We start from the raw sequence: 23373 nt of genomic DNA, 5'->3' as shown, positions 1-23373 counted from the left end.
TGCCTCTATAAAACCCCCAAAAGGCATGATTTGGAGATCTTCTGGGTGCACCTGGAGAGAGCATGGGACGTCCGCACCCCCTCCCACACACCTTGCCCTGTCTCTCTCTTCTCTTTGGCTGTTCCCAAGTTATATCCTTTTGTAATAAACTGGTAATCCAGGAAGTAAAGTATTTTCCTGATTCTTTGAGCTACTCTAGAAAAATTAATCAAGCCCAAGGAGGGGGTCATGGGGACCTCCAATTTATAGCTGATTGGTCAGAAACACAGGTGACAAACGGGACTTGTGATTGGTCTCTGAAGGGAGGATGGACAGTCTTGGGAGACTGAGCCCTTAACCCGCGGGATCTGACACCATCTCCAGGTCGACTGTCAGAAGTGAGTTTAATTGTAGGACACCCAGCTGGTGTTAGAAGTGTGATGGAGTGTTTTAAGTGTGAGGGAAGCGTTGAGAGTAGAGACACACGGGAGAGTTTTTTCTTTACAGAGATGCATTTAAATTGAGTGAATCCAAGTATCTGCTTAGAAATCTACGTAAACTCCTGAAGAATGGATCTCCAGGCTCAAGATGGATACAGATCGATCAGGAAAACATTTTGACCGCGATTTCCGGGACACTCACCTCCCTAACTTGTACTCCTCGGGTTTGTAGCCAATGTACTTGATCAGCCGCTCTACGCCCTCTGCTGGAGGCCCGTGCCAGTGCGGCCAGGTGTCTGGGCACAAGGACTTGTACCTAGGGAGGGGAGAGGCATGTTTAGGAAGCCGCAGACCTTACACTAACTAGCTCCCCTAGAGGTCAGCTTCACTCCGCTGGGCACGCCAGCCACTCAGAGTAATAGAGTAGACTCATCACACCCACTTCCTAGAATTCAACGATATATACTCAGCAATAAAGAAGAGGAACTGTTTCAACAGGGTGGGAGGTTTGGCCTGTCTTCATAGAACAATGACCTCATCAGACACTCTACCCAAGAAACTCAATTCTGCTCCTAGGTGTATACGCAAGAGACATGAAAACATGTCCGCACAGAAGCTTATAGGTGAATATTCGGAGCATCATTATTTATAATTGACGAAAGGTGGAAACAACCCAAATGTCCATCAGCAGACAAAGGAATGTATAAACAAGTATGGTCCAGCACGGGAAGAAAAGGTATCATGCTTGATAAGGGACGAGGGATTTTTCAAGGGTAATTTTGGACCCAAGGTTGACTTAAGAACCTGATTTCAGTATAAAATGCAACTCCCTTCTAATATGTGGTCGCGATAAAGATAACCATGATGTCTGTAATATGATGAAAAAAGTGAATGCAGGATTCAGAAGTGCCTGTGGACTGAGGCTAGAAGTGATACAACTGGAGCCACTGGACTAGAACCGCACTGCTTGGGCTGGAGCCCAGCTCAGGAGCTGGACAAGTCGCTTCACCTCCTCACTTTGCAGCACAAACAATGAATGACAGGACCTTCCTTGTGGGGTCGTCACAAGGTTGAAATGAGATACCCCATGGAAAGTATTTGGCACCGTCTGAGACTTCAAAACATGTTAGCTACGGTATTCCTGTTATGCTTCCTTCCCTTAATATCATTATATGGTTTGTGTTACTTTAAAATCAAATGTCAAACCGTTAAGAACATGTTTATTTTCCTGGAATTATACTTCGTGAGAAAATCCATTAAGGACATTGCAATGAACTGAATGTTTGTGCCCTCCCACCCCCAAGTTCATATGTTGAAGAATCCTAACCCCCAATATGATGGTATTAGGAGATGGGGCCTTTGGGAGGTGATTAGGTCAGGAGGGTGGATCCCTCATCCTTGGGATTTGTTCCCTTATAAAAGATACCCCAGAGAGCTCCCTTGCCCTCTTTCCACCATGTAAGGATGTGATGAGAAGAGAGCAGGGTGCAGTCCAGAAGAGGGCTCTCACCAGAACCTGACCGTGCTTGGCTCCCTGATCTTGGATTTCCAGCCTCCAGAACTGTGAGAAATAAACGTCTGTCGTTTATAAGGCACCCAGTTTATGGTACTTTGTCATAGCAGCCTGAACTAAGACAGGCATTGAGTGTCACATGTTCTTCCCTGATTACTTCCCTCTGTTACTGCCACACACAAAGGTACAGACACGTGCCAACCCCAGGGAACGCAGAGCAACGCCAGGCCCTGCTCCCTCCTGTCTGGTCAGGCCCATCACTAGCACACACCATCCAAGCTGTCTAAACATGGGCTAGACAGACACAGAGGAGATGGGGAGATGCTTGAAATGCCTGCAGGGTAGAGGGACTCATAACTTCTGTCCTTTTTAACTCTGAGATGCAGTCGCTCCCTGATCAAGGGAAGCAGTGCCAGGGAGGGTGCGCACATTCGGACACACCTCCAGCCCACTCCCACGGGCCTCTCCTGCCTTCCCCTGGGCCACTGTCCTGCAACAATGCCAGCCTCCTAGCTGGTCCTCAAGCTGCCCAGTTCCCACCTCCAGGCTCTCCTGCCCAGACAGCTGCCTCCGAATATCCTCATGGCTCACTTCCTTACCTGGAGAGGCCCTCCTGGACCACGTTTTCCCCAACCCAGATTCATTTTCCTTCCATGAATGTACGCCCCACCTGACCTCCTATATCTCCTTGTTATCGCCAGTAGAAAGGGCACTCCATATGGGCAGGGGTGGGGTCTGTCTTGTTCACTGCTTTACCCAGCACCTTGGAAAGTGCTGGTACAAAGCAGGGGCTCACTAGTATTTCTAGAAAGAATAAACAAGCCCGACAGCAGCAAAGTAGGAAAAAACGCAGGAAGACTGGAACGGCAGATGCCTGTGTGTTTTGGGGCCGGGGTGGCCAGTGGCTGCTGCCTCCGTCTTCACTAGACTTCAGATTCAGAAAAACGGATGAGATAGGGGTGAATGACAAGTCGCTGATGAACAAAACTGGTATGTCAAGGAGGTTCCCCCCACCTAACCCTAACCCACCACACACACACACACAAAAAAAGACTGGCAGATCCTCAAACAAACACTGAGTTATCATCTGACCCAGTAATCTACTCCTAGGTGTGTGCCCAAAGAAATGAAAGCATATGATCACACTAAAACTTGTACTTGAGTGTTCCCAGCAGCATTATTCAGAATAGCCAAATAATGGAAACAACCCAAATGCCCGTCAACAGAGGAATGGATAAATAAAATGTTGTCTGTCCACACAATTGAGTATCATTCATCCACAAAAAGGAATGAAGTGCTGACATGTGCTATAACATAGATGAACATTAAAAGCATCATGCTGGGCTTCCCTGGTGGTGCAGTGGTTGAGAGTCCGCCTGCCGATGCAGGGGACGCGGGTTTGTGCCCCGGTCCGGGAAGATCCCACGTGCCGCGGAGCGGCTGAGCCCGTGAGCCATGGCCGCTGAGCCTGCGCGTCCAGAGCCTGTGCTCCGCAACGGGAGAGGCCATGACAGTGAGAGGCCCGCGTACCGCACACACACAAAAAAAGCATCATGCTAAGGGAAAGAAGCCAGACACTAAAGTCCATATATGATACGACCACACTCGTATGAAGTGTTCAGAATAGGGAAATCTATAAAGACAGAAAGTAGAGACTGGTGGTGGCTTAGGGCTGGGGCAGGGTGGTAAGGAGTTAGGGCATTTATAGCTAAAGGGTATGAGGTTTCTTTTGGAGGGCATGAAAGTGTTCTCAAATGGACTGTGCTTGCATAGATCTGTGAATACCAGAAACCACTGATGCTTTAAGTGGGTGAATTGTACAGTCGATGAATTATATCTCAATGAAGCCGTTTAGGAAAAGAAAACCACGGCTATCCACTGGCAATGTGGTCCCCAAATGGTGACAGATGAAAGAACAAAGGAGAGAGGACAAAAAGGAGAGTGGGGTGACAGCCAGCCTCTGACACTAGGCTGCTCGAGGGTCCCACGTTTCCTTCCTACCTGCCTTCCAGACGGGCCTCCAGTGGGACACCTGTGATGGTGTTTCATCTGTGAGGGTTGGGACGGAGATGCTTACCCAAATATACCTATAGCGTAGAGCAAAGCCGGGCAGAGATTTCCAAGGCTGGGGTCCCGGGCCCCACTGAGCCTTCCAAGGTAGTATTTGGGGTGGAGTTGTCTGTAACTCTTTTCACTGTTTCTAAAGCCCAGAGACACTTACACTGTTCCTCAAGATAGAACCACACAGGTGAATACAATCCTCAGTGTATTTAGCTGAAATTGTATCAACTCAAAAGGTTCGTGCTGATGACACTCATCAGAGGTTTAGATCGGCGGGTAAATCATTAAAAAACAACAGTGAGGAAAGAGATGGTTACTTAATAAATGCATATAAACAGATATTAATTATCAAGACACGAGGCTCATGGGAGAAAAGTAAGCAAGATCCGTGGGTAGAGAAAAATCTGAGATTAAATGAGGGGCTGAAAATAAGAGCACCAAAAGAAGTTTCAGAGCACAGGATCTTGACGTAAATTGCAAAATGCGAGGAATTGGATTGAAAATGTAACCTCACGCATGTGCTTTTTATAATTATGAAGTTGTACTTCAAAAGAAGCCTAATATTCACAAATGAACCTATCTACAAAACAGAAATAGGGCTTCCCTAGTGGCGCAGTGGTTGGGAGTCCGCCTGCCGATGCGGGGGACGCGGGTTCGTGCCCCGGTCCAGGAGGATCCCACATGCCGCGGAGCGGCTGGGCCCGTGAGCCATGGCCGCTGAGCCTGCACGTCCAGAGCCTGTGCTCCGCGGCGGGAGAGGCCCCAACAGTGAGGGGCCCGCGTACCGCGAAAACAAACCAAACAGAAATAGACTCACAGACATCGAGATCAGACTTGTGGTTGCCAAGGGCGAGAAGAGGAAGGAAAGGGATGGACTGGGAGTTTAGGGCTAACAGATGCAAACTATGACATTTAGAATGGATAAACAACAAGGTTCTACCGTAGAGCACAGGGAACTAGATCCAATCTCCTGGGATAACCCATAGTGAAAAAGAATATTAAAAAAAGAATGTATGTATGTGTACAGCTGAGTCACTTTCCTATACAGCAGAGACTGGCACGTTGTCAATCAACTATACTTCAACTTTAAAAAATTTTAGAAGTAAGACGTCTAATATTAAGTTAAAATATGAAATTACTGATATTCAACCATGCTGACCCACAAAAAGAACCATTTTATTATGCTTCTCTTGCGAGTGTGAATGTGTTGTTTTCTTGGTAGCACGAACGACATGCAGCCCAACTGCACGCACAAGCGATTTGGGCCATAGTAATAGTGGTGGTGGATGTATGATTAAATCCTTACAAACTCCTCGAGAGCGATTTAATCCCCGTGTTACACATGAGGAATTAGGTCTCAGTTGGAAGAGAAAGAATGGGGATTCCCACCCAAGAATCTGTGGCTCCAACGCCCATGTTATCACCACTACACCTGTGTCTCTGGACAGCCCACACGGCCAAGGGGATTGCTCCCAGACTGACCGCGCTAAAACCAGCACCCATGGTCGCCATGGGAAGGGCCTTCCCCAGCCAAGTACAGACCCCAAGGGTGGATGTCCCACGTCTGCCCCCTGGGGGCAAGTCTGTGCATCGCGTCTCGTACTTCCTAGATTCCAAGAACTTAGTGGCTTAGCGAAATGAAGAGAAGGTGGCAAACTAAGTCAGCTTCCTATTCTCTGAAATGTCAGTGTTCATCACTGTCACCGCTACAGCAGTTAAGAAGCAAATGGAGTTCCCTCGGGGATGGCCTTTTATTCCTCGCCACACACTTCACTGGCTTCAGATCAACAAGACAAACTTTACCTTTGCAAGAAATGCTCGTATTTCCGTCGGTACGCAAAGCCAGCCCGTCTCACCCGCAGGTGCTCCATCAGCCCCAGGTACTTGATCTGATGCCTTATGAGGAAGACATCGAACTTGCCTTTGGAAACACAGAAGGAAGAGTGACGGTGAAGGACCCTGTGGCTCTGTTCCAATCAAGGCAGACCAGAGGCTGCAAGCTGACGATATGTGGGCTGGGTCTGGCCACGAGGCATGTTTTGTTAGGTCCTAATTGTGTTTCTCTTAATGGGGGAATTTTACAGGAAAGTCTGAATTTCTGGTTTCTCTTGAAAATCCATGAGATCTGGCCATTCTGGGCCTAGAGCTCCACATGGCAACAAATGGCCCTAAGGAAGGAGGACTGCCCCTTTAGACAGGGTGTGCCCTCTCCAGCTGGCCACCGTCCCCTCCGTCCCCTATTGCATTACAGCTGGTCTGCTTCCCTCATTCGCTCTTCCTGCATGGATTCTATAAGCCTTTGACTGTACAGCTTTGTTATGAGACCACGGCACAAGCTTAGAAAATACCCAAGTCATAGACCATTTTGGAAGATTCTTCACTGGCTGGAGAGAAGCAGTGTTGCTTCCCCTCACGTCTGAGGTCTGCTTGGCTCAGCTGTGTTAGTCCTGCAACTGGCCACGCTCTGAGCAAAGCTCACACAGGACCGTGAAAGGAACCCTCCTCCTTATTCATTTGCCTTCTATTATTTAATACAGAGAAGAAGCAGCAAGCCCGTGGTGGTTTTTAGGACTTGCCCCACTGTCGTCTCGGTTTTCCGCCCAGCCTCATTTCCCTGAGCTCAGCGTTCTGAACAATTCGCAACTCACTGGGTTCTTTACTCTCGTTGGGCTTGATGCAACGGATGTACGAAGGTTCCTTAGAGATGAGAATTTCCAGAAGGCTGCTCAGACTGTTTTTAAACTGAGTCCCCACCTGCAGGGAGAGAGAGAATGAGCTAAACAGACACGGTTGCTCCCCATGTATACAGAGAAGACTGGTTAAATCACAAGACTGGCCCTTTAGACCCGAACACTCGACAGACTGTTTTGCTTGTTACCTGTCACAAACTGTTTTGTCCATTAAGAGAAGGCTTTGAATGTCCTGGCCTGAGAAGCCCAAGCTCAGTCTGGTCAAGTGGAGGCTGGACAAGCATCTTTCCAGGATGCTTCCCTCACTTGGCGAATACAAAGTGAGCACCTCGTAGGAGCCAGCATTGCCGCTGAGCCAGTCACCCTCCACCACCTTCCTGTTTCCTTGTTACCAAGCTTCCTCTATGACACTCGCACTACTGTAATTTCTTTCTTTATTTGATGATACAGTAAGTCCCCTACATATGAACAAATTCCGTTCTGAGAGCACATTAAGTCCAATTTGTTCATAAGTCCAACAAAGTTAGCCTAGGTACTGAACTAACACAATCGGCTACATAGTACCATACTGTAATAGGTTTATAATACTTTTCACACAAATAGTGAATTAAAAACAAACAAAAAATAATAAAACCTTTTTAATCTTACAGTATAGCACCTTGAAAAGTACAGTAGTATAGTACCACAGCTGGCATACAGGGGCTGGCATGGAGTGAACAGGCAAGAAGAGTTACTGACTGGAGGAGGGAGAGGAGGTGGGAGACGGTAGAGCTGAAGGACCGTCAGCAATGGGAGACGGAGGGCGAGCTGCCGCTTCACTCACGCCTGACGTTGCTGGCACGCACGTCTGCATCTTTGCAAGTTCGCAACTTGAAGGTTTGTGTGTAGGGGACTTACTGTATCTTCCTATACCATCTCCCACTAGATTGTAAACCCCACGAGGGCAGGAACACTGTCTGTTCCGTTACTGGTAGATACCCCCGTGCCCAGCACAGTGTCTGACACACAGTAGGTGCTCAATGAATGTCTGCAAATGAACACACTGGTTCCAACCCTGGAAAATATATATTTAGTAGAACATTTAGAGAGTGATACTTCCAAACAAAGGAGAGGACAGCTTAAAAAGCATAGGTAACTAAAGCACTTGCACCCTCTGGGTGATTTTTGCTACCTTTCCAATTTTGCACAGGCATTTCCCCCTGCCACTCACTGTTGGTGGCCTTCTCCGGTTTTCTAACTCGGCCACCCGGAAGCAGTCCTTCAGGATTCTGTTTTTGGACCTGCACAGCACCTGTAGGTAAAGAGAAATGAGTACCACATTTGCTGCTTCAGAAATCATTAAGGGTCTTCAGGAAAGTTCACAGAAGTGTGCACAGTGGACCAGAGCCATCTGCCTTGGGAGCACTTGAAGAAGAAGAGGGGAATAAACACAATCATAGGGGCTTCCCTGGTGGCTCAGTGGTTGAGAGCCCGCCTGCCAATGCAGGGGACACGGGTTTGTGCCCCAGTCCAGGAGGATCCCACATGCCGCGGAGCGGCTGGGCCCTTGAACCATGGCCGCTGAGCCTGCGCGTCCGGAGCCTGTGCTCCGCAACGGGAGAGGCCACAACAGTGAGAGGCCCGCATACCACACACACACACACAAAAAACACAATCATAGGGACTTCCCTGGTGGTACAGTGATTAAGAAGCCACCTGCCAATGCAGGGGACACGGGTTCCAGCCCTGGTCCAGGAAGATCCCACTTGCCGCGGAGCAACTAAGCCCGTGCACCACAACTACTGAGCCTGCACTCTAGAGCCCGTGTGCCACAACTACTAAGCCCGCGTGCCACGACTACTGAAGCCTGCGCGCTTAGAGCCCGTGCTCCGCAACAAGGGAAGCCACCGCAATGAGAAGCCCGTGCACCACAACGAAGACGCAATGCAACCAAAAAAAATTAATTAATTAAAAAAAACCCACAATCATATGTAGAAGAAAATGTTCAAATACCGACCGTCCCCGACTTACGATGGTTTGACTTTACAGTGGGGTGAAAGTGATGAACATTCAATAGAAACCATACTTTGAATTTTGTTTTTTTAACTTTTCCTGGGCTTACAACACTCTCATGATGCTGGGCAGCCCAGCAAGCCACGGCTCCCAGTCAGCCATGCGATCACGTGGGTGAACCACCAATATACTCAAAACCATTCTGTTTTTCACTTTCAGTACAGTATTCAATCAATAACATGAGATATTCAATAATTTATTATAGAATAGGCTTTGTATTAGGTGATGTGGCCCAACTGTAGGCTAATGTAACCATTCTGAGCACCTTTAAGATGGGCTAGGCTAAGCTACGATGTTCAGTAGTTAGGTGTAGTCAATGCATTTTCAACTTATGGTATTTTCAATATATGATGGGTTTATCAGGATGTAACCCATGTAAGATGAGGAAGATCTGTACTATATCCCGTGCTCTGTCTACTTGGTGAGGCCATCTGATTATTTTTCCTTGGACATGATAAAGCAATAATTATTTCCAGTCCAGCTAGTCTGCTACAGAACAAACCAGCTCTTTAAGAATGAACTCCAAGATACGGTGTTAAGTGAAAAAATAGCAAGATGCAGGACCACATGCACAGTGTGTATGAAGAGAAAAGAAAAAGGGGGAGACACACACACACACACACACACACACACACACACACACACACACACACACGTCGTGGTCTGTACCATCCCTGGGAGGATACACAATAAACTGGTTAGAACAGCTGGCTCTCAGGAGAGGGACTTGTTGACATGGGTCCAAGGACATCAGCTTTGGTATGTCTGATTTTTCCTTCTGTGCATATCTTTTCAAAAATTTTAATTGGACACACACACAAATTTTTTTTCCTTATAGCCATACGATGGAGGATGATTCAGCCTTAAAAAGGAAGGAAATTCTGACACATGCAACAACACGGATGAAGCTTGACAACATGATGCTAAGTGAAACAAGCCAGATACAAAAGACATATACTGTGTAATTTCACTTATATAAGTACCTAGAGTAGCCAAATTCATATACAAGGTAGAATAGTGGTTGCCAAGGGCTGGAGGGGAGGGGGAATAAGGGAGTTAGTGGTTAATGGGTACAGAGTTCCAGATTTGCAAGATGAAAAGAGTTCTGGAGGTGGATTGCACAACAATGGGAATGTACTTAACACAACTGAACTGTGCACTTAAAAATGATTGACATAGTAAGTTTCATATTATGCAAGTGTATCTTGCCACAGTTAAAACTTAGAAAAGAATTTTTTTAAACTCACCCCGAGTTTAAACTCACAGTGGCATGAGAGAGTAATTTGCAGATAGGAAATTTTAAAAATTAGAAAGCACCCATCTCAGAAAGTACAAGGAACTTCAGCCCTGCTGGAAAAAGTGGGAGATTTAGAGATTCTTCCTGTGGGAAGCACCCTCCATGGATGGGTTTGTGAAGGGGATGGGCAATGCCCACAGAGGGGAAAGCCACAAGGGGAATACTGTCTCCCATTTGTCCAACAGGACCTTCCACTCCAAGAGGAAGGCATCAACAGACCCACTTCACCGATGGGGAAATCTGCCATGAGACACCCCCCCGCAGCTGGGACAGGGTCAGGCTGAGACTCAGACCCAGAGAGCACCGCCTGGAGCAAACATCCAAAGTTAGGAATCGTTTATCCATCCTGAATCCCAGAGGTTGGGACAAGTGGTCCTAAAGTGGTAGAGAAAAATAGGGAAGGGCAAAAAACACGCCTGAGATGAACCGTTTGCATGTTCTCTCTGAAAATGTCTCTCTAGGTTTATTTAAGCTTTTCATAAACCAAGCTCATTAAATACGATCCAATTTTTAAAAAAACAGTTAACTATTTTAATACAAAATAAAGGCTTAAAAAACCCCGAAGGTTTCTCTGATCAGTGAGGCATATGAAAAGAGATGGAATTTCATTGGTAGCCCCAGGGGCATAACCTGGTTCCAGCCCCACCTTGAGATATGATCTTGAACAAGTCATGATCTCTCTGGGTCTCAGTTTCTTCATCCTTGGATTGTCTCACCCCAGTGTATTCCCACTGCTCTAAGACAAGGTCTCTACTCCTCCCTGGAGACCTCATCCTGCTGAGCTCTCAATGCCCCCCTCACTGAACACATGCTGAGCTCACCTGGGCCTCAGGGCCTTTGCACATGCTGGTTCCTCTACCTGGAGTAGCCCCTGATCTTTCCAAGGCCAAGATCCTTCTCGTTCAGGTTTCAGCTCAAAGTCACCTCAACGAGGGTGTTTTCTCTGACCACTTAAACTAAATTTAAAATGTCCCTCTCAATCATAGTTCCGTATTTTCTTCGTAGCACTTCTCACTGATGGATAACTTAATTGTGTATGTATTTATTCTCAGCCACTCCTCCCTCCCTCCCCACCCTGCCCCCAACCCCCGATGATAAGCCTCCTTGAGAACGAGGACTGTCCTGTTCACCACTGAGACCCCAGAGCTAGCACCATGCCTGGCACACAGGAAGGACACCACACACGTATGAATGGGTTTGTTGAGTCAAGTGTTCATACAGATGATCTTAAATGTCTGTTCCGGCCGTGACATGCTGGAGTTCTAATATAATGCATGGAAGAGAAAAATCCAGAAAGCCAAATCTACCCCAAAGTCAGTATCACAGGTGATATCTCATAACCATCAGAAACACATATACTTAAGTTTCAGACTTACTTCTTTCAGATGTCTGTAGAGGAGATCATTGTTTTTTTCCAAGAATCCTGTAAAACATTGAATAAGAAATCCCTGAATCAATGTTTTTGACTAAAAATACAATTCCGCCCCAACTGATTGTAAAGGGAAATTCTAAAAATAATCTTTTAGGATGAGAGTTTCTCAGCCTTGGCAATACTGACATTTGGGGCTGGATCAGTCTTTGTTTGGGGGGCTGTCCTGTGTATTGTGGACGTTTAGCAGCAGCCCTGGCCTCTACCCACTAGAGGCCAGATCTCTAGACACTGCTAGATGTCCCTGGGGGATAACTCCATCCTTGGTCAAGAACCAGGTCCTCAGAACTGACCTATAGCTCACATGGTGCACGCTAAACCCCGACGAGCTATCACATGAATGTAGAGTCTTTACACTGAGTATTGTACACGTGCCCTAGTAAAGAACTACACATACGATGAATGACATTGAAACAATGGAAAGGAGCTGATTTCCAAGGGCAGCCAGGTGAGACTATGTAGATGGATGAGAAAATCACCCCCACCACTGACAAAAATCAAGCACAAGCACTTGGACTAGTGGTACCCAATGGCATCAAAGGAAGACACATTATTTCCAATTTTAAAACTTGGCTTATCAATGCTCACTTAAAACCTAGCCAGTTAGTAATTAAATTAGTAACTAGATGGCATTATAAAGTCAAAACCAGCTAAAGATGACATGCATCAGGAAAAAAAAAAGATGCATCAGCAATGTCTAAGATACAACCTTTTTAGATGACAATTTGGACTTATCAAAGCTACATTTTTATTGCGGTAAAACATACATAAAATTTACCATTTAAACTATCTTTAAGTGTATAGTTCAGTGGCATTAAGTGAATTCATATTGTTGTTCAACCATCCATCCATCTCCAGAACACTTTTCTTTTTCCCCAACTGAAAATTTGTACTGGTTCAACACTAATTCCCCATTCCTCCTCCCTGAAGCCCCTGATAACCCCTACTCTACTTTCTGTCTTTATGAATTTGACTACATACCCCACGTAAGTGGAATGGATTTGTCCTTTCGTGTTTGGCTTCTTTCACTTAGCATAATGTTTTCAAGGTTCATCCATGTTGTAGCAGGTGTCAGAATTTCTTACCTTTTGTTTTTTGGTTTTTTTTTTTTTGCGGTATACGGGCCTCTCGCTGTTGTGGCCTCTCCCGTTGCGGAGCACAGGCTCCGGACACGCAGGCCCAGCGGCCATGGCTCACGGGCCCAGCCGCTCCGCAGCATGTGGGATCCTCCCGGACTGGGGCACGAACCCGCGTCCCCTGCATCGGCAGGCGGACTCCCAACCACTGCGCCACCAGGGAAGCCCTCTTACCTTTTTAAGCCTGAATAATGTTCCATTGAAAGGATAGAATACATTTTGTTTATCCGTTCATCCATCGATGGACACTTGAGTTTCTTCCACCTTTAGGCTATTGTGAATAATGCTCCTATGTACATGGGTGTACAAATAGGATATACGCCCAGAAGTGGTCAAAAGGAACTTTTGATAGTATCTTTAACTTAGCAATGCCACTTCTGGGAATTTATCCTAGGTATGTAATGTGCACAAATTGGCTAAGTGGGAATAGACAAAAATGTCAAACACACCAGTGTTTACAAGAGACAAAGCTGGACACAACCAGAGGCCATCAAACAGATGACAGGACACAGCCCCACAGGGAGTACCTGTAGCTTTTCAGAAGAAATGCAGAGGAATCTGTTTGTTGCTATGGAGAGCAAATGCAGGTCTGGAGGCAAGAGGCCTGAGTGTGTGACCTTGGTCAAGTTATTTAACTTCTCTGAGTTCAGTGCCTCATAGATTAAAAGGGGGCTAATAAGGCTACCCACCTCACAGGGTGGTTCTGTAAGGTCTAAACGAGCAACAGAGGTAAAGCATTTGGGACAGTGCCTGGCCCATAGTGGGAGCTCAATGAATATTAGTTGGGAGTCCAAATGATTGCCAATATCCATTAAATGAAAAATGCAAAAGAGATAACACAAAATAACAATCTGTGTTATTTAGATGTGTGTGTGTGCGCACACGTGCACGTCCCCACGTGTGTAAGTATATGCATAAGACATTTGTATTTTCCAGTTGGTTCTTGTATTTACCTCAGGGAGAGACTAAGAATAAAAGGGGTTTTTAGTTTTCCTTTTGTACTTTTCTGTACTGTCAGAAATTTCTAGCCTTGCATGTGTATTACTTTATTCTTAAACAAAAATCAATAAGTTATATACATAGAGAGATTTGTCCTATTTAAAAAGTTTTTTTCTTTTTTATACCACTCTGTACTTAAGGGAAAAAACCTAATACACAGTATTTTACTTTTTAAAGATTTTTTAGCAAAATAAACTTATTTAGAAGTAAAAATTATCTAGAACCTAAAGCAGAAGTGACAAAAGAAAGTGTTTGAAAAATCCTTTGAAAAAAATGTTCACAGCAGCATTATTTATAATAGCGAAAAAGAGGAAACAACCCAAATGCCCATCAACTGATGAAGCGATAAACAAAATGTGGTGTAACCATGCAATGGAATATTATTTGGCAATTAAACAGGAATGACAACGTGGATGAACCCTGAAAACATTATACGTTATATAAGTGAAAGAAGCCAGACACAGAAGTCCACATGTTGTGTGATTCCATTTCTATGAAATGTCCAGAACAGGCAAATCTACAGAGACAGAAAGTAGACTGGTTTGTTGCCTAGGGCTGGGGGAGAGGGGCTGGGGGAAAATGGGGAGTGACTGCTAATGAGTAAAGGGGCTCTTCTTGGGGTGATGGGGAAATGTTCTAAAACAGAATGTGGCGATAATTGCACAATTGCAGAGTGAATATACTAAAAACTGTTGAACTGTACACTTTAAACGGGTGAAATAGATGCTATGTGAATTATCACAATAAAGTGGTTATATATAAAAGCAAAAACTTTTAAAATACTTTTAAAATGGTGTATTTGCACGCGGGGCTAGGGAACATTTGAGACAGATGTGCAGCATTTTTTCAGTGGACTAGGGGGCACCTGCATGGCTGTGACCTGTAACCTGTGCCCCACAGACACTCACCCTTGGTGCAGTATGTGACCTCTCCTGCATAGTGGAAGAGCCGGAACTCCATCCAGCCAATCCTCTTTCTGCACTTTGGACCTGCCAGCTTCCGGCTGCAGCAAGACAGAAATAGACACGAACTGAAACTTTCTACTTCACTGCCACAAAATGCACCAACATATAAAGCAAAAGAGTTATTTAGGATTGTGACAATCAGCTGTAGTCCAGCACTGAAAGCTAACCGCAAAGGGCAGTTCCCAGGAAACCTTGCCTCCGATTTCTTCTGGCTACAGACCAAGGTCTCTCTAAAATTAGATCCTTCCTTCTCATAAGCACCGAGGAATGGAAAAAAAATACGTGAGTCACAGAAACACATTTATTTGTACAATGAAATAACTTCCATTTTTCTAGGTGATGCCTAAAAGTCAGTTTTACTACTTTACATTTTGATGATGCTCAGAGACTAAAATACTGATGAAACATTGTTTTTCAGATCCTGGTGATTCATAATTTTTTATAAATTTTTTGAAATGTATATACATATATATTATGTACACACGTATCCCAAGTGCACAGCTCAATGAATTTTTGCAAACTGAATTCTTCTGTGTGACTCGCATCAGATCAAGAGACAGAACATTACTAGTCACTGAGAACTCCCAACCTTGAGCCCTCTCCAGGTACAACCTGACAGTTAACAGAAGAGGTTGTTTTTACCTGGTTTGATATTTCATAGAAATGGAACCATATAGTATGTACTCTTTTGTGTCTGATTTCTTTTGATCACATGCTTTTGTGATTTACCTACATTATTGAATGTATTATAGATTGTTCATTCTCATGGCCACATATGATCCCATTTGTGAAGATCTTACAACTTATTTTCCCATTCTTGATTCATATACTTATCCAGTTCCACTTATTTATCCTTTCAATAGCCTATAAGGGGTTTGATGAAGCCACTACAATTTGCTGAATCTTTGCTATGGCCAGAAATTACACTAGATGATTTATGTAGTCATTTACAATGCTATATGGTAGGTATATTAATTATCCCATCTTGTAGAAGGGGAAACTCAAACTCAGGAGTATTGCTTGCCCAAAGTCACGTGTCTAATAAGTGGCTGAACTGGGATTCATAACCAGCTCCCTACGACTCCAGAGCACATGCCCTTAAATTCTCTCCTCCTTGTCTCAAAGACTATGTTAAATTTCTAGTTGATTTTCTGGGGTGCTGTAAATGCTCTATGTCTTCATCTGTGGGATGGTGATGTGGGTACACAAAAATATCATAATTCATCTGGTTGTACAATTCAGATCTACATACACCACTGCATGAATTTTATACCTGAATCAAGAAGAGACATTTCATGCATGTGGACATGTCCAAAATGAAATGACGATGAATAAAGACACAAAATCTTAAAAAAAAAATTCTACTTGGAATTCACATGAGCTTGATCCCTACCAACAAAAGTTGTGCAGTTGGCATATCATCATATTTCTAGGAATGAAGAAGTATCTGTACTCTTGGAGAGCACTGTCCATATATCCAAGATAACGGAGATACAGTTGACCCTTGAACAACATGGGGTTTAGGGGCACCAACCTCCACGCAGTCAAAAATTTGTGTATAACTCATAGCTGGCCCTCCGTATCCATGGATTCAACCAACAGGGGATGGGATCACATAATACTGTAAGTATTTACTATTGAAAAAAAACCCGTGTATAAGTGGCCCCACGCCGTTAAAACTCATGTTGTTCGAAGGTCAACTCTACGTGACCTTCCCCCATGCAGCAGCCTCGCAAGGAGGCACCTACGTTTGGAAGTGTGCGTGCTTGCCCACTTTCTCTTCCAATCTCTCCAGGAAACTCAAGTCTGTAGCAGGACCAGGACGAATACATTCTTCATCCTACAAAACAGAAACAGAAGTCTCTGTTCATGGCGCCACCCTCCATCAATTCCAAGTTTAAATGCTTCCACCAGCTGGGGCAAAATGTAGTGGATTGAAATATATCATCTCATACAAGTTTGGGTGAACATTTCTGGGGGAGGAAGGGTAATCCACCACATGTGCTCCACTTCTCAAATCTGATCAGGGAAGCTTGGAACCAGAGAGACTGGAAATTTCCATGAAAAGTCAACTCTCCCACCTGTCTGACACCTGTGTCCAAAGTCTTCCCAGGGACACCTCGCAGCTTTCATCACCAGCTGAAACACTCAACTTCATTGTCTCTTAACCACTCGTAACCAGCTGGCCAAGAACATACCCTCTTTGACTAGGAGCAAAGCCCTCAGGGAAAGCGAGCCGTAAAACTAGTTGAGTCTAACCTTTCCTATTTCACAAGTTATGTCTATTTCCCGTTTTGGGTCCTCAACAGTGATAACATTTAATTGACCATCTTAAAAAAAATGAATCAACCCTGTAGCTTTTATTAAAACAACTAAAAAGCTGGGTTCATGTTGGAGAAACAATTCTTACAAAGCAACATTTCTATGCTTTCTGATTCCATCTATGGCAAACCAAATAGAAACAAGTACTTATTACTAAGGTATTTTAAAATACTAGTCTAGCAATCTGCAGGCACGTTGAACGTATGCGTACTAACTTACATCAGTCTGTGCTTCCTGGACGTCCACGCAGCTTGTCCCCACCTTCAGGTCTTTGCTCAAATGTCACCTTCTCAGAGAATCCTTCCTAGACCATCTTAGCTAAAATTGAACCTCCCTCTCCAGCACATCTAATCTTTCCTGCTTGTCTCTCCATTGCACAATCTGTGCATTTTGCCCGTTCACCTGTTTGTTGTTAGTCTCTCCATGCGAGAATTTAAAGCCTCTGAGTGCAGCTGTTTTGACCTGTTTTGTCCACTGCCGTGTCTCAAAGCACAAGGCAGAATCCTGGCACAAAGTAAGCATTCAATAGGTATTTGTTGAACGGATAGATTCTGAATGCTTGCCATGCACCAGGTATAGTTCTAAGCCCTCTGCATGTATTATTTCACTTAATTTGTCCTTACAGCTCCTCTCTGAGGTAAGTGCTATTATCACTGGACCCACTGAAAGATGATGAAATTGGAGCTCAGAGAGGTTAAGACACCTACCTAAGCTTACACAGCTAATAAGCAGTAGGGCTGGGATTTGAATCGAGATGGTGCCCATGTTCCTGGCGACTACAGTCACCACCCATCAATGTCCCTGCTGTGCTTCAGAATCGTGGGTTCACACACCAGTTAGCTGTCGGGGAGGCAGGAGGAGGAAGGGGACCGGTAATTCTCATTAACAGGGAGGCAAACCGTAGTACAGATGATCCTGAATGGAAGGCAAGGCAGGGAAGTCATTTCTCACTGGCCTTCAGAATTTGTTAGAGACGTTGATGTTTGAAGTGGAACAATCGTGGATTTGAGGACCCTGACGTTCTCAGAAGTCACAATAGTTCAAAACAAGGTCACAGGCCCACCTCACAGAGCCTCAACTCAGAATCCATGGATATTCTCTACAAAGCCTTCCTTTAAGTCTTCTGGTTCCCTGCTCAGTGCTAAGCATGAAAGCAGCCCCTCCCCCAAGTGCCTAAACCAGGTCCCCAGTTCCCTGGCTCATCCTGCCATGTCTATCGAAGAGAGACAGGCATGCTTTCATGATAAAAGGTCTTCCCTTGTGATCTCCTGATGGGCTATAATTTAGGTCTGTGAATCTGAACAAGAGGGGGAAGCTCGGCCTAAAGCCTGGAGCAAACATTCAGCAAAAAAGTTCAACTCGCATTCTTCAATAATCCAGTGGATTTCACTCTTAACCCTTTGTAAGCCTGGGGAAAAGATCTTCCGGGTATTGTAAATACCATTGAATGGGCCCCAAGTCAATGTTAATTTTCTCACCAGAATGGAAATGATTCCCTTGTGTCTCTCTTCTACCAAGTCACAGATGATCTTGTTGTTGAAATACTGAATTGGCTCCCACTAAAATGACAAAGAGGAAAAAAATTCTCCAAGAAGGATTAAGATGAACATCAAATATAATTCTTTTAAACTGATTTTCCAACTGTTTTTCCCAAATCTGATTTTTATCTCTAACATTTCAAAAAGAATACTTGCTGAATATCAAAATAACTTCCCACGAAATAAGCAGAGAAGGAGTGAAAAATAATCCTTAGTACTAATCCGGAAAAATCTCCAATGAAATAATATTTCTCAAGTAAATGTCTTTTGCTAGGTTAAGAAATCAAATGAGGAGAAAACATCGAAACATTTACCTCTATACCTTCCATTTCATATTCTGCCTGTTCCGCTTTTAGGGTTCTCTCAATTAATAGTTGCTGGAGTTTCTCATTGCAGTAATTTATACAGAACTGTTCAAAACTAGAGGTGCAAAAGATTTAAGTAACTAAAGCTACGTGAGTAGACCAAGTTTTAAAAAATTGCTTTTACTTATTTTTAAGGATGCTTTTCCATACAGAAAAACCAAAGCCCTTATTAAACAAATAATTTACTAAATAGATCAGAAGAGTCAAGCTAAAAGACATTTGCATTTTTTATAGTTATTCCGGTTCTAGAAAAGTCTATGAGGTAGGGGCTATGCAAATCTGGAGAATTCCTAGAAATAGGAAAATGAATTCCAATAACATCAGAGATGCCATAAACCAGACTCAGACCTTAAAGAAAAACAAAGAACCAGTGGGTAACAACGAACTCACCCATTCTTGTCAAAGACTTCAAACCCATAGATATCCAGCAATCCAATCACCGTTTTCCCAGTGTAATCCTAGTCAAAGTAACACACACCATTAATCGTTAAGGTTGTTTACTCTGTGACCCTCAAAACCTGGTAGCTGTCCCCGAATCTGGGACTTGGCTATAAATCTCATGCCTTCTCTCTCCAGCAATGGCTCACAGAAGAATCTTAGGGTAGAAATAATTTTCCCAGCCTGCCTCTTCCTGCCTGCAGCCTCCCCAGATCCCATCCCAGCTTCCTTATCCATCACCGGAGCAGTGAAACCTTCATCTTCTCTGATTCACTTCCTTGCTTCAGCCCTCTTCAGCCTCCCAATCCCACATTCAATCCAAAAAAAAAAAGAAGAAGAAGAAGAAGAAAGAGATAGAGAAAGAGGGAGAGAAAAGAAGAGGAAGAGAAAAAAAAAAGAAAGAAAGAAAACAAGGAAGGAAGGGAGAGAGGGAGGGAAGGAAAGAAGGAAGCTATAAACAGCAGGAAGGAGACGTTTATCCAGGAGAGAAGGCAGATACTTTGGATATCATTTTCAACAGAGGACCAAGTGTTGTCCCGCAAGGATGGCTATTTAAAGAGAGCATGCCTTTTTTTTTTTTTTTATTAAGGGACACAATTTAACATTGTATATGATGTACTGAGTCAATGTATCCAAATCTGTCCTTTGCATGCTTCCTCCGTGAGTCTCACCACATCTATGTACCCCGTTGCCCTCATATCATCATTTCCTTAATTTCCAGCTTTGAGTAAACTCCCTTTTTTATTTAAATAACTCCACTTAAAAAGGAAACATGCCCGTGGGGTAAATTCAAAGGAGTCAGCCTGTTTTTTCTTATACACATTAAAATATACTGTTAAAAGGAAAAGCTTCTGTGTATACTTAAAGCCACCTGGCATACTTGCAATGCTGTGTGTCCCACACTTGGGGACACCCAGCCAAGATCATTCAGCATGCATTTTTGTGAGCCTACTGTGTGCTAGACACTGGAAATGTAGACGTGAAAAGACACCATCCCTGCCCACCAGGAGCGTACAGTCAATTCTCACAAATTCTTTAAAGAGGTTGGTTATAAAACATTACCATGTTAGTGAGCACATGACCCAATGTGTGTGGACCAACCTTGTTCACTAAGGAGGAATTGATTTTGTTGACCAGCCAAGTAAATGTTCGTCCGTAAACGGCCTTTGCCATTGCATCTCTAGCGTAGGCAGAGAGTTCTAGCGTCAGTGGGCATATCACCTGAGAAGAACGACAGGTACATCTTTACAGAGGTTAAAATAATTAAAAGGCCTCCTGAGTGTTCGACCTAGGCTTTAAAGATGACTAGGGAAGGATACTTGCTGGGGAAAGATGCGCCTCCCGCCTGTGCTGTTTATGCTATTTCTTGAGCGCCAGGCCCTGTGCTGATACATAGACATGACTAAGACAAACAGTTCCAGCCTTTGTGGGCTCACGTTTGGCAGGGGGACATTCAACAAGTCACACAAAGAAGCGTCATGTTGCTCTCAAGCTGAGAGTGACAAGTGCTATAAGGAGACACATATGGTGCTTCAGGGTAGGGGTGGGATGAGCAGGGAGAGGACTCTGAAGAAATGATCCCTGGGAACTGAAGGATAAGGCTGGGTTAACTACAAGAAGCATAGGGAAAAGTGTTCCAGCAGAGGGAACAGCATATGCAAAGACTGTGGAGGGAAGGCAGGGCGAGTGTGAGGCACAGAGAGCTTGTGATGGTGGGATGTTGGGGGATGGGGAAGTTAAGGCAGGAGATGCTGCCAGAAGCTGGACCACACAGGACCTGGTGGGCAGGATTCAGGAGTCTGGCCTCCCCTAGGGCCACCATCCTGCTGGCAGCAGTGGTGGGAAGGGCAGGTACATTTCCACCTAGAGCCATTTTTACCTCCTCCGTTTTGGCTTCAATCTTTCTATGGGTGAGAGCTTCCAGAAGGTCCCATGGGTTGACCCCTAGGAGCTGAATAAATGGAAATCAAAATGCCATTCAGTAACCCAACTTTACTCACTAATAAAGAGTTTCCAGGTCCAGGTGTACCTGCCCTACTAACTGTGCTTTAATGCAAAACAGATCATATTTGGTCTTTCAACCAACTGGCTTTTACCCGCTCCCTCATCTACCCCCACGCTCTTTAAACCTCCTAACCAGTGTCAGCTGGGAGAACACGATGTGAGCCGTTTGGGACGTGGGCATCCGGCTGCCTCACTCCCCTCCCCGGCCTCTCCATCTCTGAGAGTGTCTGCTCCCCCCGCACCGGGGCTCTCCCAAATTGGACCATCACCTTGGCAATCCATTTGATCTCGTGGGTGTCTGGTATGCGGGCACAGCCCTGCTGGTTCGCTTCAAAACAGATGTTCCCCAGGTGTAGGACACTGGCAATAATTCCATAGAGATTCTAGGAATGTGGGAAGTGGTGAGGAGGACAGGGAGAGAAGCCGGTGGCTGCCTAATTGATAAATGTCATCAGGGGAGATACCCGAGGGAGAACTGCCCGCCCCTGAATTCCAGCCTGGAGCTCACAGAACGAATGGAGTCTCCTCCTTCCCCAGATATTAAGGGAAGCCGGGAAAGAGCCTCTGCGGAGGGCAGGATGATGCCTCACTCATCTCCAGCACAAGACACTGCTATTTTGATATCACCCTGTGCCTCCCCACCAATCTAATGTTCAAATGTCATGATCCCAGATATATGTGTGTATATACATATACACACATATGTGTATATATACATACATATATATATTTTTAAAAATTATATCCTGGTCCTTGAAAGATCAATAGTTTAACAACCCACCCACCCCCACCCAGAAAACAAGGACAAAAAGATGTAAAAACAAACTGTTTATAAATCCTACAGTTTGGTCCGGTTTGTTCCAATATAGCAGCATAAATAAATGGTATTCCTAGCACTCTAGGGGATTAAATATTTGAGGTTGGGTTTAAGGGGAAGAGGAAACATGACCACCTGCTGGAACTCAGCACTGGGAAGATTCAGGGCTGCTGGATGAAATGCAGAATGCCCAGTTAACATTCGAATTTCAAGTAAGCAATGACTGATTTTTTTTTCTTTTTTTTAATTGGAGTAAAATTGCTTTACAATGTTGTGTTAGTTTCTGCTGTACAATGAAATGAATCAGCTATATGTATACATATATCCCCTCCCTCTTGAACCTCCCTCCCCCCACCATCCCCCACCCATCTAGGTCATTACAGAGCACCGAGCTGAGCCCCCTGTGCTATACAGCAGGTTCCCACGAGCTATCTATTTTACACATGGTCGTGTATTTATGAGCAATGACTAATTTTTAGTATGAAGTTTGTCCCATGCAATGTTGGGACATACTTCTACTAAAAAATTAGTCAGTGTTTATCTGAAATGCAAATGTACCTAAGTGTCCTATGTTTTTATCTGCTGAATCTGGCAACCCTACCGTGTAATCACCAAGAAACCAGGATGGTTTCCTCAATCCCAGACCTGACTACTGGCATCTCTGCCCTCGGGGGGCTCATACCTCAAGATCATCTTCAGTAAAATCGATGACAGAAAAGGCATTGGAAACAGTTTTCCAGTCGTTCTTGTCATTAATAGACGACTCTTTGGCACAGTGGCCCTGTTGACACAGAATTGGGTCTCTTAACAGCATTTTTATAAGGACAGTTAGGTTTATAAACACTCCTAATCAAAATGATTTTCTCTACAAGCACAAAAAAGCTAGTTCTATAATGTTCTGAGCTGTGAAAAAAATGGATTTTATTCTGTTTAGCACTTGACGATTTGCCAACTGCTGCTTTTTTCAAATTTATTTGTAATTTTGTTTAAAAATCTGTCTGGGAGGGCTTCCCTGGTGGCGCAGTGGTTGAGAGTCCGCCTGCCGATGCAGGGGACGCGGGTTCGTGCCCCGGTCCGGGAAGATCCCACATGCCGCGGAGCGGCTGGGCCCGTGAGCCATGGCCGCTGGGCCTGCGCGTCCGGAGCCTGTGCTCCACAACAGAAGAGGCCACAGCAATGAGAGGCCCCCGTACCGCAAAAAAAAAAAAAAAAAAAAAAAAAAAAAAAAAAAATCTGTCTGGGAAAACTTTCAAAGTTACATATTAGTGGTACATCTTTAGTGTGTTTTTAAAAATAGGTTTTCTTGCCATTTTTGCTGAATACATTGG

The 23373-nt window shown here is 44.6% G+C and overlaps 1 protein-coding gene across 11 annotated transcripts in view; it reads right to left on the bottom strand.

Annotated features, from left to right (window-relative positions):
• MYO1H (myosin IH) overlaps positions 1-23373 on the bottom strand; it is a 143076-nt gene that overhangs the window by 12188 nt on the left and 107515 nt on the right. For all 11 annotated transcript variants that reach the window (XR_009534733.1, XR_009534738.1, XR_009534739.1 and 8 more), the window contains 14 exons: positions 22728-22826; positions 21498-21611; positions 21104-21175; positions 20326-20445; positions 19177-19244; positions 18736-18841; positions 18362-18442; positions 16310-16401; positions 14505-14599; positions 11409-11455; positions 7894-7974; positions 6642-6747; positions 5797-5914; positions 622-735 (listed from right to left, as the gene is read on the bottom strand). Coding sequence is in view for 3 of the 11 variants with exons in the window: in XM_060121163.1 (XP_059977146.1) it covers positions 622-735; positions 5797-5914; positions 6642-6747; positions 7894-7974; positions 11409-11455; positions 14505-14599; positions 16310-16401; positions 18362-18442; positions 18736-18841; positions 19177-19244; positions 20326-20445; positions 21104-21175; positions 21498-21611; positions 22728-22826 (1313 nt within the window). In the remaining 8 variants the exon portion in view is untranslated. The remainder of the gene's footprint in view (positions 1-621; positions 736-5796; positions 5915-6641; positions 6748-7893; positions 7975-11408; positions 11456-14504; positions 14600-16309; positions 16402-18361; positions 18443-18735; positions 18842-19176; positions 19245-20325; positions 20446-21103; positions 21176-21497; positions 21612-22727; positions 22827-23373) is intronic.

This window comes from Lagenorhynchus albirostris, chromosome 14 (assembly GCF_949774975.1).
Source record: "Lagenorhynchus albirostris chromosome 14, mLagAlb1.1, whole genome shotgun sequence".
In the NCBI taxonomy this organism is placed as follows: Eukaryota; Metazoa; Chordata; class Mammalia; order Artiodactyla; family Delphinidae; genus Lagenorhynchus; species Lagenorhynchus albirostris.
This window is presented reverse-complemented; position numbering and strand designations above follow the sequence as displayed.